Source organism: Erpetoichthys calabaricus, chromosome 12 (assembly GCF_900747795.2).
Source record: "Erpetoichthys calabaricus chromosome 12, fErpCal1.3, whole genome shotgun sequence".
NCBI classification, from domain to species: Eukaryota; Metazoa; Chordata; class Cladistia; order Polypteriformes; family Polypteridae; genus Erpetoichthys; species Erpetoichthys calabaricus.
The window spans coordinates 53,387,986-53,404,988 of record NC_041405.2 but is presented as its reverse complement, the minus strand read 5'-3'; the positions used below and the strand labels follow the sequence as shown (position 1 = coordinate 53,404,988).

The window sequence follows — 17,003 nt, the reverse complement described above, 5'->3', positions numbered from 1 at the left end:
TACTTCAAATGTTAACAAAATATTCAGTTTGACAAGAGGTGTCCAGATCTTTGTATCAAACTGTACACCAGCTGACCAAATTATCAGGAAGACCTCTTCATCTGCTTATTGACCAAGTTGTATTTACTATTTTTACTTCAAATGTTAACAAAATATTCAGTTTGACAAGAGGTCTCCAGATCTTTGTATCAAACTGTACACCAGCTGACCAAATTATCAGGAAGACCTCTTCATCTGCTTATCCATACAATTACCTAATCAGCCAATCGTTTGGCTGTGATGGTCCCCTCCAGACTCCCTCTTCACATATGGGAGCCTCTAGAACCCCAACACCATCAATAGTTATGTCCGAGCTGAGCTAACTAATGGGGACCATTCTCGCATGTAGCAAGGGGATGGTAGAAAAGTGTCAACGTGCTTTTATTAAAACAATTCCAAACAAAACAAAAGCAGTGTCCACAGTGCAGAGTCCCAAATGTCCATAAATAAATCCATAAAAACCCAAGTGAAAAGTGGGGGATAAAAACCATAATAAATACATCCATTAAAATCAGAGGTTAAAATACAGTCATTAACTCCTCACAATCTCAGGACACATCCTTCTGCATCTCCCTGGCTCACCCATCACTCGCGTAGCTGGTGGAGACTCAGCAACCACGAACTTCATTCCTCGACCCCCATCTTGGCTGCTCCAAACCGCACAACCAGACCGTCAGAGGTTGACTCTCCTACTTTCTTCCTTCACGCTCCCACAATCGTACCTTGGATCCATAAGGAGGTCATCTGTCCTGCTCATCCCACTCGACACAAATATTAAGTGGGGCATACCACCTACAGTGCTACAGCCTATGCTCCTTCACGGGGCCCCAGCTTGTGCTTGCCTTCCCCTTTCAGGTGGCCCAGATCGTCCTTCCAAGACTGCTGTTCTCATCTTTTAACCTCTATTCTTTCTCATTGTTTCTCTTGATCCTCTCCCTCTGTGCCAGCCTGTACTTATACGGTTCCGTGGGCGCAACGCCTTTATCACACGCCGCAGGAAGTCGATGAAGCAATTGAGAACGATTGCCTCACCTCAATTACCTCTAACTCCCCGCAGTCTAGCAATGGCGCCCAGGGAGACTGACATGGTTGCCTGGATTTAAAACACGGACCCGCTTTACCACATTGGCAGCAATGCAATGCATAAAAGCATGCAATATAGGTTAGGAGTGTCAGTTAATGTTCACATCAAACACCAGAATGAGGGAAAAAAATGTGACCTCAGTGATTTCGACTGTGGTATGATTGCTGGCGCTAGATGGGATGGTTTGAATATCTGTGTAGCTGCTGATCTCCTGGGATTTTTTCACACACCAGTCTGTGGAGTTTACTTGAAATGGTGTGAAAAATAAGAACCCAGTCAAGGTGATAGAAAAGTAACTCAGAAAACATGTGCAACCTCACGGTATATGGGGTACAACACCAGAAGACCACGTCGCGTTTCACTTCTGTTCGTCAAGAACAGAAAGTTGAGGCTACAGTGGGCACTGGCTCACTAAAACTGGACAGACTGGTAAAGTGTGACCAGGTGTGATAAAATCTCAATTTCTACTGTGGAACACAGATGGTAGGGTCAGAATTTGGCTCCCACAGGCATTAATCTATGCAGCCAACCTGCCTCATGTCAACAGTCCAGACTGTTGCTTGTGTAATGGTGTTTGGAATGTTTTCTTGGCACACTTTGGGTCTGTTAATACTAATCAATCATCACTTGAATGCCACGGCCTGTCTCATTATTGTTGCTGACCATGTTGTGCATGCCTTCATGGCTACAATTTACCCATTTTCTAATAGCTATTTCCAGCGTGGTAATGCACCATGTCAAAGTAAAAGTCATTTCAAAGTGGTTTCATGAACATGACCATAAGTTCTCTGTTCTTCAGTGGCCTTCCCAGTCGCCGCATCTGAATCCAACAGAACACCTCTGGGATGTGGTAGAATGGATGACTTTGGAGCAGAGAAATCTGCAGAAATTGCGTGATGCAATTAGGTCAGTATGGACTAGAATAACCAAAGGAATGTTTCCAATAACTTGTGAAATCCATGCCATGAAGAACTGAAGTTGTTTTAAGAGCAAAAGGAGGCCCTACCCAGTATTAATATTGTTTAGCAGTCCTAAAAGTTTGTTCAGTGAGTGTTAATATCTACAAAACTGCATTCTATTAATTAAGAATTTGAACAAATATTCTGCGTATTCCTAAAAATTGCACCCTTGGTGAGCCACCGTGAATTGGAAAATAAAAACGTTTTAATCTTTTTGAGCTGCTCTCTGGTCATAAATGAATAATCGAGTAAGCTCTTATCTAAATTTGTTTTTGTAATTATGCTGGTCCTGTGCTTATCCTTTCTTGTCCAGTCCTGTGTTATGGGTCATACAAATGCAAGTAAAGATTCTGAATTAATGTTTGAACTCAACACCGTCACATTTTTTAGGCATAACATAAAGACAGGTTCATCTCATGCACTGCTGTCTTTGTACCCAGCTCCTGGGAAGTGTGTTAATGTGGTCCCCGTACACTGACCCAGTAAATAGTTGTTTGCCTGCCATTTGGCTGGTCTTTGCATAATGTCCACCATTGAGGTAGATGTTGTTCCTGCCACACTTCTGGATCCCAATAATTGAAATCTGAGTATGGAAAATGAATGAGAGATTGTGAATAGCTGCCACTAATTTTAATGTGTACCTCATCCACCCTTCCATTCACTGCTGGATGCCCTTTCAAAGGAATGCTGTTGCAAGGGTTTAGTGCCAATCCTGACAACTTTGTGGCCAACTCTACACAGGATAGCTGCCTGCTGGGAAGTGTTCTTATTGGAAAAATTGGAAATAAGGTGCTGACATGAACTGGGAGGCCCAAAAGTACAGTGCATCCAGAAAGTATTCACAGCGCATCAGCCTTATTCCAAAATTGATTAAATTCATTTTTTCCTCAGAATTCTACACACAACACCCCATAATGACAAAGTTTACTTGAGGTTTTTGCAAATTTATTAAAAATAAAAAAAACTGAGAAATCACATGTGCATTCACAGCCTTTGCTCAATACTTTGTCGATGCATCTTTGGCAGCAATTACAGCCTCAAGTCTTTTTGAATATGATGCCCACAAGCTTGCCACACCTATCCTTGGCCAGTTTCGCCCATACCTCTTTGCAGCACCTCTCAAGCTCCATCAGGTTGGATGGGAAGCGTCGAAGCACAGCCATTTTAAGATCTCTCCAGAGATGTTCAATCGGATTCAAGTCTGGGCTCTGGCTGGGCCACTCCAGGACATTCACAGAGTTGTCCTGAAGCCACCCCCTTTGATATCTTGGCTGTGTGCTTAGGGTCGTTGTCCTGCTGAAAGATGAACCGTCGCCCCAGTCTGAGGTCAAGAGCGCTCTGGAGCTGGTTTTCATCCAGGATGTCTCTGTACATTGCTGCAGTCATCTTTTCCTTTATCCTGACTATTCTCCCAGTCCCTGCCACTGAAAAACATCCCCACAGCATGATGCCACCACCATGCTGCACTGTAGTGATGAGCGGAGCGTGGTTTCCTCCAAACGTGACGGCTGGCATTCACACCAAAGAGTTCAATCTTTGTCTCATCAGACCAGAGAATTTTCTTTCTCATGGTCTGAGAGTCCTTCAGGTGCCTTTTGGCAAACTCCAGGCGGGCTGCCATGTGCCTTTTACTAAGGAGTGGCTTCCGTCTGGCCACTCTACCATACAGGCCTGATTGGTGGATTGCTGCAGAGATGGTTGTCCCTCTGGAAGGTTCTCCTCTCTCCACAGAAGGACCTCTGGAGCTCTGACAGAGTGACCATCGGGTTCTTGGTCACCTCCCTGACTAAGGCCCTTCTACCCCGATTGCTCAGTTTAGATGGCCGGCCAGCTCTAGGAAGAGTCCTGGTGGTTTCAAACTTCTTCCACTTATGGATGATGGAGGCCACTGTGCTCATTGGGACCTTCAAAGCAGCAGAAATTTTTTCTGTAACCTCCCCTAGATTTGTGCCTCGAGACAATCCTGTCTCGGAGGTCTACAGACAATTCCTTTGACTTCATGCTTGGTTTGTGCTCTGACATGAACTGTCAACTGTGGGACCTTATACAGTATAGACAGGTGTGTGCCTTTACAAATCATGTCGAATCAACTGAATTAACCACAGGTGGACTCCAATTAAGCCTGCAGAAACATCTCAAGGATGATCAGGGGAAACAGGATGCACCTGAGCTCAATTTTGAGCTTCATGGCAAAGGCTGTGAATACTTGTGTACATATGCTTTCTCAATTTTTTTATTTTTAATAAATTTGCAAAAACCTCAAGTAAACTTTTTTTACATTGTCATTATGGGGTGTTGTGTGTAGAATTCTGAGGAAAAAAAATGAATTCAAACCATTTTGGAATAAGGCTGTAACATAACAAAATGTGGAAAAAGTGATGTGCTGTGAATACTTTCCGGATGCACTGTACATACGTCCCATAAATACTTCCAAACTAGAAACAAAAAGGACCTCACAGAATCTTTAACAAAAATGCTCAGTAGCACAAGATGTTCTGTAGAGCAGAAAAGAAATTGCATAAGAAAGCAAGCCAAACACACCCTCAATACAGAATCCAAAATGACGTCAATTGCAGAGCACAGGTTCAAAAATCCAGTAATCACCAAAGGTACAAAGCACAGCAAAACACAAATACTCTACTCCCTAGTGTACTCAAAACAATCTGCCAGGAACTATGGGAGATTGACCAGATTTATAGAGAGCAGGGCAATTCCTGGCAGTGACTGGCAGATGGCACCACTCATAAAACATATGGAACATAACCAAGGCATTGATACATAGACAAAATGAAAAATAAAAATAAACAAATGCAAATATTAATGTAGACAAATGAATCAAAAATGAACAAAAGGGACATAAAACAAAGATTTGAACCACAGCCAGAGAATGGACCCTGGCTGAAACATGACAGGTGCCTAGAGTCAAACACCATCGATTAAGGTTATATACAAGACCTAAGCGTATTGGAAATATTTATTTGTGGAAAATATGAAATGCTTTATTTGGATTTTAAAAGAAAAGAAATTGCAAGCCCTTTGAAATTAGCTACATTTCTGCATGAAAATATTCATAAAAACATTGTCTGATCTTCAACTACAGCAAATCACAGCAACAAACAAAAACAATGTTTGAGTTAATGACCTGCAAACAATTGGACTTCTGGTTAACTACTTAAACATTCACAGTCAAGTTTGGCAAAGTTTGGGAACTCTTGAATTTATTAACTGGCATGGCTTCCATCTGAGTGGGGTTGTGAACTTAATAGCCCTCTCTTATAACAACATAACCTTTGTTACGCTCAGCCCCACTAGTGCTATCCCACTACTGACACCAGTGTAACAAATTCTCTCTCCAGTCACAAAATTAAAAATGTTGGACATTATCTGCTGAGCTGAAGAAAATGCTGCCTGGGAAGTTACTGCTGACTCCCCTTTCACTGTGGGGTAATATTGTTTGCTCTTTTAACAAGTTCCCCATATTGGAACAGCTAAAGATCCTTGCACAGCACTGCAGAATATTTTTTTTCCATTTGATATGTTCAGTTAGAGATATATTTCAGTGAGGTTTTGGAACAATTTGTGCATGGGCTATAAAGTTAATTTAGATGTATTAAATAGTAATTATGAATACGCTTTTAAGTGATTGCCTGGTGTGTATATATGTTTTAGTTGAGCATGACAGAAATGCAGGAAAAGCATTAGGGATGGGAAGGAAAAAGGAGAGAGCCCCTGACAATGGGGAGAGGGGAGCTTTGCTTAACATTCAGTTCCTGCTCATTTCCTTTCTTTCTCCCAGGACCAGACTAAAGGAAGTTTAGTAGTTTAGTTGAAGCAAACTCCCCCCCCCTTCTCTTCCAAAACACACAAGCACTCTGGCACAGCTCATAGCACCTACGGCTGGGTTAAAACAGAAGGGTGCCTTCCCTCCCACCGCCTGTCACAGGCTCTGCCATTCCCGTTGCTTTACCACTCTTCCAACATTCGTGCACTGTGTTAGCTTGGAGTCTGCGCACTACTATGAGATGGAAAGAATGGAATATTTAACTCCATCCAGAAGTGAGAAGGGTAAGTGTGCATGAAGCTGAATCGGGGGGCTCCTGTGGGCAAACTGAGCGGCTCTTGAAACGGCGCAGGAAAGCTGGAAAGTGGTTGTTAAGCTCAGTGGTTTAGTGGCTTGCAAGGATTTTTATTTCAATAAAAATGCTGTCAATTTGCAGCTGAGGGCAATGTAGGCAGTGCCTGTTGGAATGTTGGAGATGTCGAGTCCTGTTACCATTCACCTTGGGTTCCATACCTCTCAAACAACGCGTTTATCTTGTTAAAGTGTTGAGGCACGACGTCTCTAATATTTGAATTATTTTGCAGACTTCACGTCTGCCTGCCTTCAGTACTTGTGAGAGCGTACGCGTTCATCTTTAATATCTGAGCTTTTTAAGATCAGGCGCCACTTGGCAGTAGCTTTGCTTTTGCATCTGTTCATCCTTTTTATTTTCAAAAGACTTGTAAAACAGAGGGGAAAAAAAGTCCAACATCCTGAAATAATTCAGTCTCTTTAAATGTGGCGTGGGCACTCGCCCACCCCAGCAAAATAAATTATGTGTACACTTTAGAAAGCAAATCAGGTTTCCTTTTGAGATGTACAAATTAATGTCTCTTTCATGCATTTCTGTGCTTCTTGAGAATCGGGACACATAGAAGCATTGTATGGTAAATATTTTAAAATGATCCTAGTGTAACAGTTTGCCAGTTTGGTTATTGCCCTCATTGATGCTAGAAAAGGTATAGTAATTAGACAATCATTAATTAATACAAAAAAAAAAATCAAACCATTTATGGATGACGCTATGGGCACACGGGTTGGAGTTGCTGCCTCACTGATTCACCACCCGTTGCAGTGTGGCATGTTCTCTCTTTGTGGGCTTTTCTTGGGTACACATTTTTTTTTCCCCTCCCTCTGGGTTATTGGACTTGCAATAGACTGACACCCTACCCAGCATTGGTGCCCATTGTTCTCCCAGTGCTGCCAAGGCAGGTACTGGCTTCCCTTATGACCCAGAATTGTATAAAATGTGTTACATCTGTTAAACAGTTTAAGTTGTTTTTCAAATCTGACTGCAGTGAGGCTTAACAGCTGAGGGTTTGGCCTGTCAAACACAAGAATAAAAGTTTGTTGCCCTATATGTATGACGCCGATTGGCAGTACTCATGAGGTTTGGTTTATCAGTCACTTTGGGTGAAAGCTAAATTATTAAATGAGATGCCAGAAATGGCGTTTGGGCTGGTGTGCCCCTTGGATTGTGTAAGTGTTCGGTTCTCCCTTGTGTCTAGTGCTCCCAGGATTGGCCCTGGCTTCTCAAGTGTGTTAGAAAATGAAAGGATGAAAGAAAACTGAAAACACTGCATATGTGGTGGCATTAGGCCAGGCAGAGACAGACAAGCAATTAAATGAGCAAAGCAAGAGCATTCAAAAAGCAGAAAAAAATGCTTTTGTTTTGATTTTTTTTTTTCTTCAGCAGGCCTAGAATAATTATTTAAAAAAATGAGTTCAAAGTAATAAAAAGTAAGAATAATGTGACTTGTTAAACTGGCATTGCTGTCCTCACTGTCGCACAATTGCAGAGTGGAGTTGTAGGTGTGATGGTGTTAGTCAGAACATGTGGCACACAGTGTCCTTGGCAACAGATGGTGTGTTGTTCTAAGCTACCAAGATTCTTTGAGCTGCTATACTGCAGGAAAGTGGGGAATCTAAATGATAGGCACTGCTCTCCACCTATAGTCCATGTGCTGTGTGTTTGTCATTGTAGACTGACTGCACTTTGTCCATGGGAGATGTTCTTAATATCATTATGTGGTTGGACAGTTCTACTAAAGTCATTAATACAGTTTGACATTCCCCAAGGTTGAAGAACATCAACAACACCAACATGTATTTATATAGCATATTAAATTTATACAGCTAAAAGTGTAGCTTTAAAAATAGTGAAAAGAAAATTGCACAATATTAATCAAAGGTAAAACAACAGTCTATAATGTATGTGAATGTAAGTTAAAGGACATCTGAATGAAGTCTGTCTTTAAGTGCCTGACGGTTAAGGTGGTAAATGTCAGTGTCCAATTTGGTAGCACATGCTGTGGTAAGATCGTCAGGGAAGAGCGGAAGATAAATGATGGCATGGATACTGGAGAAAATTAACCCTTTAAGGTTTCTGAGGCCAAATGAACGGCTGGGCTGGCCCCTACAAGTATTCTACAGTACTTAAATCTGAAAAACGTACTTATTAATATCTGCATATAATGCACAGTCCTAGAAGTAATGACTGCACAGGGCAGCAACAGTTTTAAGTTGGATGGAAATTGGAGATGTAACGTGATAGTAGTAGTAAGCCAAGGGCAAAGCCGGAAGTTCTTATTAACAAATTAACAATGGCAAGGACATGACACAAAATCGTAAGTCTAGACTTGTAGCGCGAAAGTCAAATACCAGAATATTACATCTAGCCAAAGGCGAAAAGCAAAATGTAAATTAAAATCAAATAACAGAACAATGGTGCTACAGTGTCAAGTACTGAATTAGTCACAAACAGTACAGGAGTGTATGATGTTGACTTTCATACCATCGCAGTAAATACATCACAGCCTGCACTACAAAAAACAAGCAATTGTGGTGAAAAAAAATGGCGGCATGGGCAGATGGATTTCAAAATTAACATCTTCAAAAACAGACTTGACCATTCCATCCCTTGACCTCTAACAACCCTAAAATGATACCTCGAAAGCTTTTAGAGGCCCAGTAAAAGACTGTACAAATATAATAAGTAAAAATAAACACTGTTGAAATTGTAACACTAGGAGATTCAATGCCATTAGTGTCATTTTCTGCCTTTCCAGGAACCAAACCATCTGAGACCAAATGAAGGAATGTCTCTGAGGAGGTGGCGATGAGCTGCTTGCCTAAATCTGGAGGTGCGCAGATACACCTCATGTAGTTAAAACTCAAAGCAGCAGTTGCATCAACAGAAAATGTCCCTTCTTAAATTTCTTTTTAAGAGAAAATCTGTTTTTTTGCAGAAGAAAGTGAGACAGGTCATAATGCTTCAGAGACTTGACTTATGAATATCAAATGAATAGGAAGCTTCAGGGCCGCACCGATGTTAAAGCCTCTTATCGGCTTTCTTCGGGATTCTTTATTAGGACATGAAAATGCCCTGTTGTTCCTCATTGACACACTCTGTACCTTAGTTTGCCTGAATCTTATCAAACAGCTGTGTGGGGTGAACTTAGCTCGTTCTTCACTCTCCTTGAAACAATCCTCCTCCTATCTGATTCCATTGGATTATTCCGTCTGTAAAATTCCTCAAGTATCATTTTAAAGGCCCCTCTAAATAAGCTTAGAAGGTTATACTCAAAAATCACAGTAAAGCTGCACCCTCCCCATGACCTGCCAATTATTAAGGTGGGTAATCTGCTATTACTCTTGCTGTGGGTCCTGGTGCCAGCTGGTTTGTCAGCATATAGGTCAGACTTTTATGTGAGTTGACAGAACAGCTGAGGACAAGATCTGGGGTGGCATCATTGCAATGGGGAAGATCAAGTAGGGTCACACTGTTCCAGAAGAAAAGTGATGAAGAGGTGGGGCTATGAAGTTCACAAAATGTGCACTAATGTGTGTGATAGGAAAACAGGCCTGCTGCAGCATGGAGGGATTGGAAGGGGGAAGTTTTTTTGAAATGGCACTGTCCTCCTAATACTGCAGACATAAATGTATTCTGGATTACAAGGTCCTTAAACAGTGACATCCGTGACACAGCAGCATGGACTGTGCAGCACGTACCCTTCACTGTGAAAAATAAGTCACTTGAAAATGTTAGATGGCTATATTAAGAATTTGGTTAGTATTAGTTAATCTGATATCACATTATGGGACTTCTAGTTGCAGGGTATGTCAGATTTGCAAACTGCAGTTGCTGATCTTGTTGCCAGACCATTTCAATTTAAATGACTGAAAATGACTGTGTATGTCATATTTAACAACTGAATGCCAACGTTCCAGCACGGTCGTGCACACTCCTTTTCCTGATAGCCAGTAGCATGCTGCCTGATGGAGTCTGTGCTGTATGACGGGTAAACAGGTGCAGCAACTTCAGCTGCAATCTCTGCCCTTTGTTTGCTTTTTTCCATTCTCTCATGGTACATAAAATATGAGACATCAGATGGATGAGCTTATCTTCTGTTTGTGAGGTCCAAAGCACCCGCACTCCTTATTGCTCATCGCTGCATTATATTCTGAGTGAGCATTCATTGGTTGTCAGCTGTAAAGCACAGACTAGTTCAGTGGCTCACTCAGTATGTCACTTTACACTGCTGGCTTCACTGGAACATGCCACAGAGTGGCTCCAGCTAGCTAAGATTACGTAAATAAAGGCTACGACTGAAAAACGCTGGAAAAGTCACATAATGTGACATAGCCTTTTAGTTGTTCACACTCTCGCAGCTTCAGCTGAAACCTAGGGTTTGTGCATCCAGAACATTGGACGAAGACCCAAAGCAGCACAGATCTTCATATTCTTTGTTTATTTCTTCAATGTCTTGTAATTGGGAGTTTATAAAATACAATGCCCAATACCATGGGGTCACAAAGAAGGATAGGTCACTAAGTGACAGTTCAGTGCCTCCATAAAGAAATGTGTGGACCCTTCCATTTTCTGACAACAGCAAAAAATCCAAGGTGCAGTTTTAGGTGTCTGTGGCATTACATGGGCATCACGGACATCAGGAGTGGAGGTTAGGCAATGTGACCTGACAATTAGACAGTTAGTCTAAAGCAACTCTTGTTTGGCCCATAAGTTCAACTGCTTAGTCTTAGAGTTTTGGCTGTTCTTCACCCAAATTTATATTTTTCTTTATGTTGATAATATTTTATAGCTCCCTTGCCTGGGTTTTGCTTTGTGTTTTTTTTCTTTGCGAACCTTTGCCCTTTTGTGTTCTTTGTCTGTGGGGACAGGTCCTCCAATTAGGTCGATGCCCTCAGGTGCTTTGGTCTTTAGGACTGCAGGGACCTGTGGATAATTTGTAAAAACACCTACTGCTGCAGCCACTTTAGTATTCCTCAGCCCCCTTTTCTGCTTTCTTTTTCTTATGAGTTTTTGAGATCTTCTGACCTTTTAGGTTTCATATTCAATTTCTTATGAAGATTGGCATTGATTGGATAATTGCAGTTTCAGATTTTGGATTTTTTTGGGTTGGGTTTCAATTTTGTTCTCTGTTTTGTTCTTTTAAGTTCATTGGTTATTCCTTTTCTATCATTTCAGTCTTGAGTTTTGGTATTTTGGAGTTCTAGTTTTGGTATTCTTAATAGTATTCAGTTTTTCTTGTTTGGATTCTTTCTTTATTTCTTATTATATTTGGATTTTGAACTCTTGAGGCAAAATCACAACATTTACAGGCTTTACATGGCTGCCTTTCACCAGTGATGAATGCATCTAGTTTTAGACAGCTAGCCAGCTGGAGGGTTCTTCTGAGACTGTGAAGATGAAAGTCAAACAGTTGGAGCTTCGGGGAAGCAGGCCAGTGGCTCTCTCCATACAGTGGGTGCACTCACAGCGGGTCCAAAGAGTGCACTACAAGATCTTCCTGTGGCAAACATGAAAATGATGTAGAAAAAAAGGGTTTTACACAATGCTGATTGATCTTGTCATTAGTACAATTTACTCTTTATGGCTGTGGCACATTCATGCCATGACAGATTTTGGCATGGATGGGATGTTCAGACGCCCACAACAAAATAAAGACTGACGACAGCACCTGCTGACTAACAAAATTAATTTAATCTGGGGAGGTGAAAAGTGGAACTCCGGAAAATTACATTTTGTAAACTAGTAGCAGGAGGTGGGTAATTAGAGTTAGGGTGGCCATATAAAGGATAAGAAAAGGGAAAAATGGCTATGGCACAGAACCTATTAGGTGTGTCACTGGCTGAATCCGTTTTTCTTTGTCAGTTTATTGGTGGATGTCTTTGTACTTCATGTTATTTCAGCCAGTTGGTGATCTTTGATTAACTTATGGAGTCCATGGTGTCTCTCCGTATTAGCCTCAATACATTTGTCCCCTTTACTACATTTCCCCTCTGTGTGTTGGCTGCCAAGGCAGATGGGGGAAGCTGTGTACAGGACTTGAGCAATATGAAAAATTGAAGTGAAGTAAAAAAAAACAGACAAAAATTGGGAAGCAGGTTATGAGCATAAAAAATCCAAAATGCAACCCAAGGAATTGTAGAAAAATCTCATGCAAATTCTCATTCTCAAAAATTCAATAACACAAGCTTATTCTTTTGCTAATGCTTTTTCCAAACATTTAGACAATTGACTATGCTGTTATGCTGGTTTAAATACCATCGATCTGAATGATGTCATATAAACCTGACATCCTGTAACCGCCTCCAGCAACCTGTATTGCATCCTGATGACTAGAACTCAACAAGGTGTGAATCTCAAAACAAAGAAACCATTGCAGAAAGACAAATGATAATCAAATATAGCCCCAAAATAACTCAAAAACATCCATGGGAGGAGGAGGCGAGGAAACTGTCAAACCCTGCCTAGTGACAAAAAACAGCAAAAGTAGAATCTTTACAAATAGAAAAATACAAAAATGATCTGTGGCAGAAAATAAGCTATAAAGAGCACAAAGGCACAGAAGGCAATGCTTTCAAAATAAGCAATCCCAAAACAAGCAAGTCCAAAAACACAAAGCCAAAGAGAATGGTCAAAAAACAAAGCAAAGGTTGAAAATCTACACAAAAGCACAATAAATAACTATAACTTACCAAAACTTCCTAGCGCATTCAATGAACCATATTGGACTGTTTGTTTGCTCAACCTTTAGTGGGCTGAGAGCAGCTCCTTGACAGTGGTGGTAGGTGGCCCCACCTCTTGGGGTACAACACAGAAAGCACATGGTGTATAGACATAAATACTCAAACACCAAGAAACTAAATGATCAACAATGCTAACATAAACTGAATACAACAGATACAAAATAGACATCTGAACCTCACTGAGGGGAGAACCCTAGCTAAAACAGTACTTAATAAATGAAAATAAAATAACAAACCCCATAACACAAAGATTACATATAAATCAAACCATCTATTAGAAACACGTATTGAATGAGAAAAGAAATTATAAACAAACTCCAGTCAAATTCTGGATTCATGTCACCTCGCCTAAGTGAATACTGGATGAGCTTCCCAAATGTCACTGGTGAGAAACTTAAATGTGCCGCAAGCCTTTTGGTTAAACATCCTCACTCAAACTGCTAGACAATGAGTTAAGAGGCTAAAGAGGACCACCCCTTGCTCTAGTGCCAAATCAGATTCTCACTGTGAGTGTGTCTTCTTTTCACAGTGGGCTCTTTTCATTTAGATCTTACTACAGTGACATCATCACACTTTTTGGTTTTGCTGCTCAGGTTGATGTCTATCTGTATTCTAGCCACATTTGACTCCTCTCTAATTTACCTCTAAATGTTTGAAAAGTATCTTCACTTCATCCAATCCCAACACGAGTGACTACACAGCACATTTTGTTTCTTTTTCTTTGTACTCTTCTGATATTTTTGTTTTATTTTCAAGTCTGTTTCTCTTCTTACTTTTCTCAGCCCTCTGTTTTATACGTTAGGAGCTAGTTAACATCAAGCAGACACTCTGGCTGAACATGTAGGGTCAAATGAGCAAAGCAAGCCCTTGTAGACTTGACTATAGCTTCTCTTTCTGCTTAGTGTCATGGCCTTTTGTTAATTTTAACACCACGTGCTGTTCACTTAGTCCAGTCTCCACCATTAGCTCCTTGTGGGGGACTGAGTAAGTCATTTAACTTTCCAGAGCTGTGATGTAGTGGTATTGGTAGTCTGTCTTGGTTCACTTTAGAATTGGACTTAATAAACACTAGTAGTTTGCTAATATAGTAATACATTTTGATATAGGTGAGACTAATTTGGCACTGTTGAACAAACTACAGTAGAAAGTAGTCTAGACCAAAATGCAAAAAAAGTAAATTGAATTTTTTGCAGCTTAAACAGCCACTTCAACTTCCACGGAGTGTGTTCACTTCTCTTTCCTTCTCTTTGTCTAAGTTAATTTTTTGATAACGTCATTAAGGAGCTCTTTAGTTATCTACAGTTTGGTTCTCCATGATGAAGTTGTGCTTAGTTTGAGAGCCATACTCTTTGAAATACTGTAACTTTATGGTTTTAAGCTGTGTAGCAGCCATCCTTTCCAGTGATCATTAACGATGTAACAATCATTCTCTACAAAGGCCTAAAACCTAATCCTTTAATCATTAAGATTCCCAAGGGATCATGGATACGCCCACAGTGTTACAATTGCCACTGATTTAGTTGATAACTTAATATGAAATTGTAGGCAAAATGAAGCAACCTGGACTTTGCAAACTGTGATCCTCAAAAAGTATATGAATAGTCAGCATTTGCTCTTCTGTAATTGCCTTCATTACTCATGTAAAGTGAATGACATGTTTTAAATAAATTGGTGAACATAGAATTGTTTCAAGACACGCACATTAATCAAAACCATTTTTTTCCCCAGGCACAAATTAACTCTTTCAAAAAGCGTGATTTTTTCCTCTATCAAAAATCCTACTTAGACAAGAAAAATAGTCGCTAATAACTGTAATTGTCGCTAGAGTCCGCAATCAAGACGCATTCGGGACTCGCTGTGTGGAATCACCATTTCTTAATAAACGTATACAAATAGCGATGCCAAAATCAATACAAAATAATGATTCATTCATGAACATTGGCATTATCATTTGAGAATCTGTCTGGAGATGCAAATCGTTCACTTAATTTCTTGGCTGGAAAGAACGGATGTTGGCAGCGCTATTTTTCAAGTTTACTTATACAAATATGTAGAGAAAACAAATGCCAGATTGATACTGGTGAAAGGTTCTTCATGAGACTCTGGTCAGCCAAATATCTACTGGTAAATGAATGTTAAAAGTACCTGCATGGCATCATAAAAGACTAAAAGTACAATGGCTGACAGGAGTACAGTGGCAAGAAAAAGTATGTGCCTTTTTGAAATGACCTGGTTTTCTGCATTAATTGTTCATAAAATGTGATCTGAGTCCCAAGCACAAGTGATCACAATATGCTTAAATTAATATCATACACAATTACAATCTTCATGTCTTTATTGAACACACCAATCAAACATTTGCTGTGTGCTGTGGAAAAAGTAAGTGAACCCTTGGATTTGAATGCTGGTCAAATGTCCATTGGCAGTAATGACCTCAAACAAGCACTTGCAATAGACACAGATCAGACCCACACACATTCAGGAGGAATTTTGGACTATTCTTCCTTACAGAATTGCTTCATCTCAGCCATATTCTTAAGATGTTTGGTATGACCATTTCTCTTGAGGTCATTCCACAGCATCTCTATTGGGTTCTGACTGGGCCACTCCAAAAATTGCATTTTCTTTTTCCTTTGAAGCCATTTTATAATAGATTTACTTCGATGTTTGGGATCATTGTTTTGCTTCATTATCCAACTTCTACTCAGCTTCAGCTGGAGGAAAGCCATTCTGACTTGTAAGATACCTTGATAAACTTAGGAATTAATTTTCCCCTCCATGACAGCAAGCTGTACATCTCTCAAGGCAGCAAAGCAATCCTAAATCATGATGCTCCCTCCGGCATATTTCACCTGATGGGATGATGTTTTCATGCTGGTATGTGGCGCCCTTTTTACATCTGTGACTGCACAAGCACATTTATTTTTGTCTTTTGTACTCTTCTGATTTTTTGCTTTTCTTTCAAGGCCATTTTGCCCCTTACTTTTCTCAGCCCTCTATTTTATGTGGTAGGAACTAGTTACTATCAAGCAGACACTCATGCTAAACATATAGAGTCAAGTGAGCAAAGCAAGCCCCAGCAGACTTGACTATACACTCATTGTCTATAGCTCCTTTGTTCTGCTTAGTGTTTTGGCCTTCTTTGAATTTTAACCCCACATGCTGTTCACTTAGTCCAGTCTCTACCATTGGTTACCTTTGGGGCACTGAGTGAGTCATTTAACTTACCAGAGCTGTGAAGCAGTGCTCTTGTATTTGTAGAACATCTTGGTTCACTTTAAAAATGCTTTAGTAAAATTGCAGATTTAAACATGCTAGTAATACTTTTTCATATAGGAGTGACTAATGTTTTCATGCTGGTATGCAATACCCTTTTCACGGCATACATACTGCCGTGTATTGTTCCTGAACAACTCAACCTTAGTTTTGTCAGTGTACAAAACATTTTCACAATAGTACTGTGGAGTGTTAAGGTGGTCTTTGGCAAAACTTCATGCATGTAAGACTTACAAGTCTTATAAATGTTTTTTTCCTTTGTGCTCTGCCATGGACACAATGTCTGTTCAATGTTTTGTGTGTGGTAGACTCACTGAGTATTCTGTGTGGTACCTTTTGAATCAATTTGCCTGGGGCCCACTTCAACAGAGAGTAGCCACAGTACTAAATTGTCTCCATTCATGCAGAATTTGTGTAACTCTGGACTGATGAATATCTAAACTCTTTGAAGTACTTTGTAACCAATTCCAGTTTTATGCAATTTAACAATTCCTGATCATGCATCTTCTGAAATCTCCTTTTTTGCATCACATCTGCAGATGCTTCTTATGAATAGCAAGCTCAAAATGTTGGACTCCTTTTTTATAGGTCAAAGTTTCTCTAAGCCACATCTCCAATCTCATTTCATTGGTTGGATTCCAGGGTTGCCCACTGCTGCCTTCAGTTAGGTTTAGCTTAAGGGTTCACATACTTTTTCTAACCCGCACTGTGAATGTTTGAATGATGTATGTACAAAAAAATACAATGATTTGTGCATTATTAGTTAAACCAG

At 40.3% G+C, this 17,003-nt stretch overlaps 1 protein-coding gene across 2 annotated transcripts in view; it reads left to right on the top strand.

Annotated features, from left to right (window-relative positions):
- Nucleotides 1–5,971: 5,971 nt before the first annotated feature.
- Nucleotides 5,972–17,003, top strand: part of nhsl2 (NHS-like 2) — a 147,081-nt gene continuing 136,049 nt past the window's right edge. For both annotated transcript variants that reach the window (XM_028815536.2, XM_028815534.2), the window contains exon 1: nucleotides 5,972–6,147. In XM_028815536.2, the coding sequence (XP_028671369.2) occupies nucleotides 6,105–6,147 (43 nt within the window). In that variant the 5' untranslated portion in view covers nucleotides 5,972–6,104. The remainder of the gene's footprint in view (nucleotides 6,148–17,003) is intronic.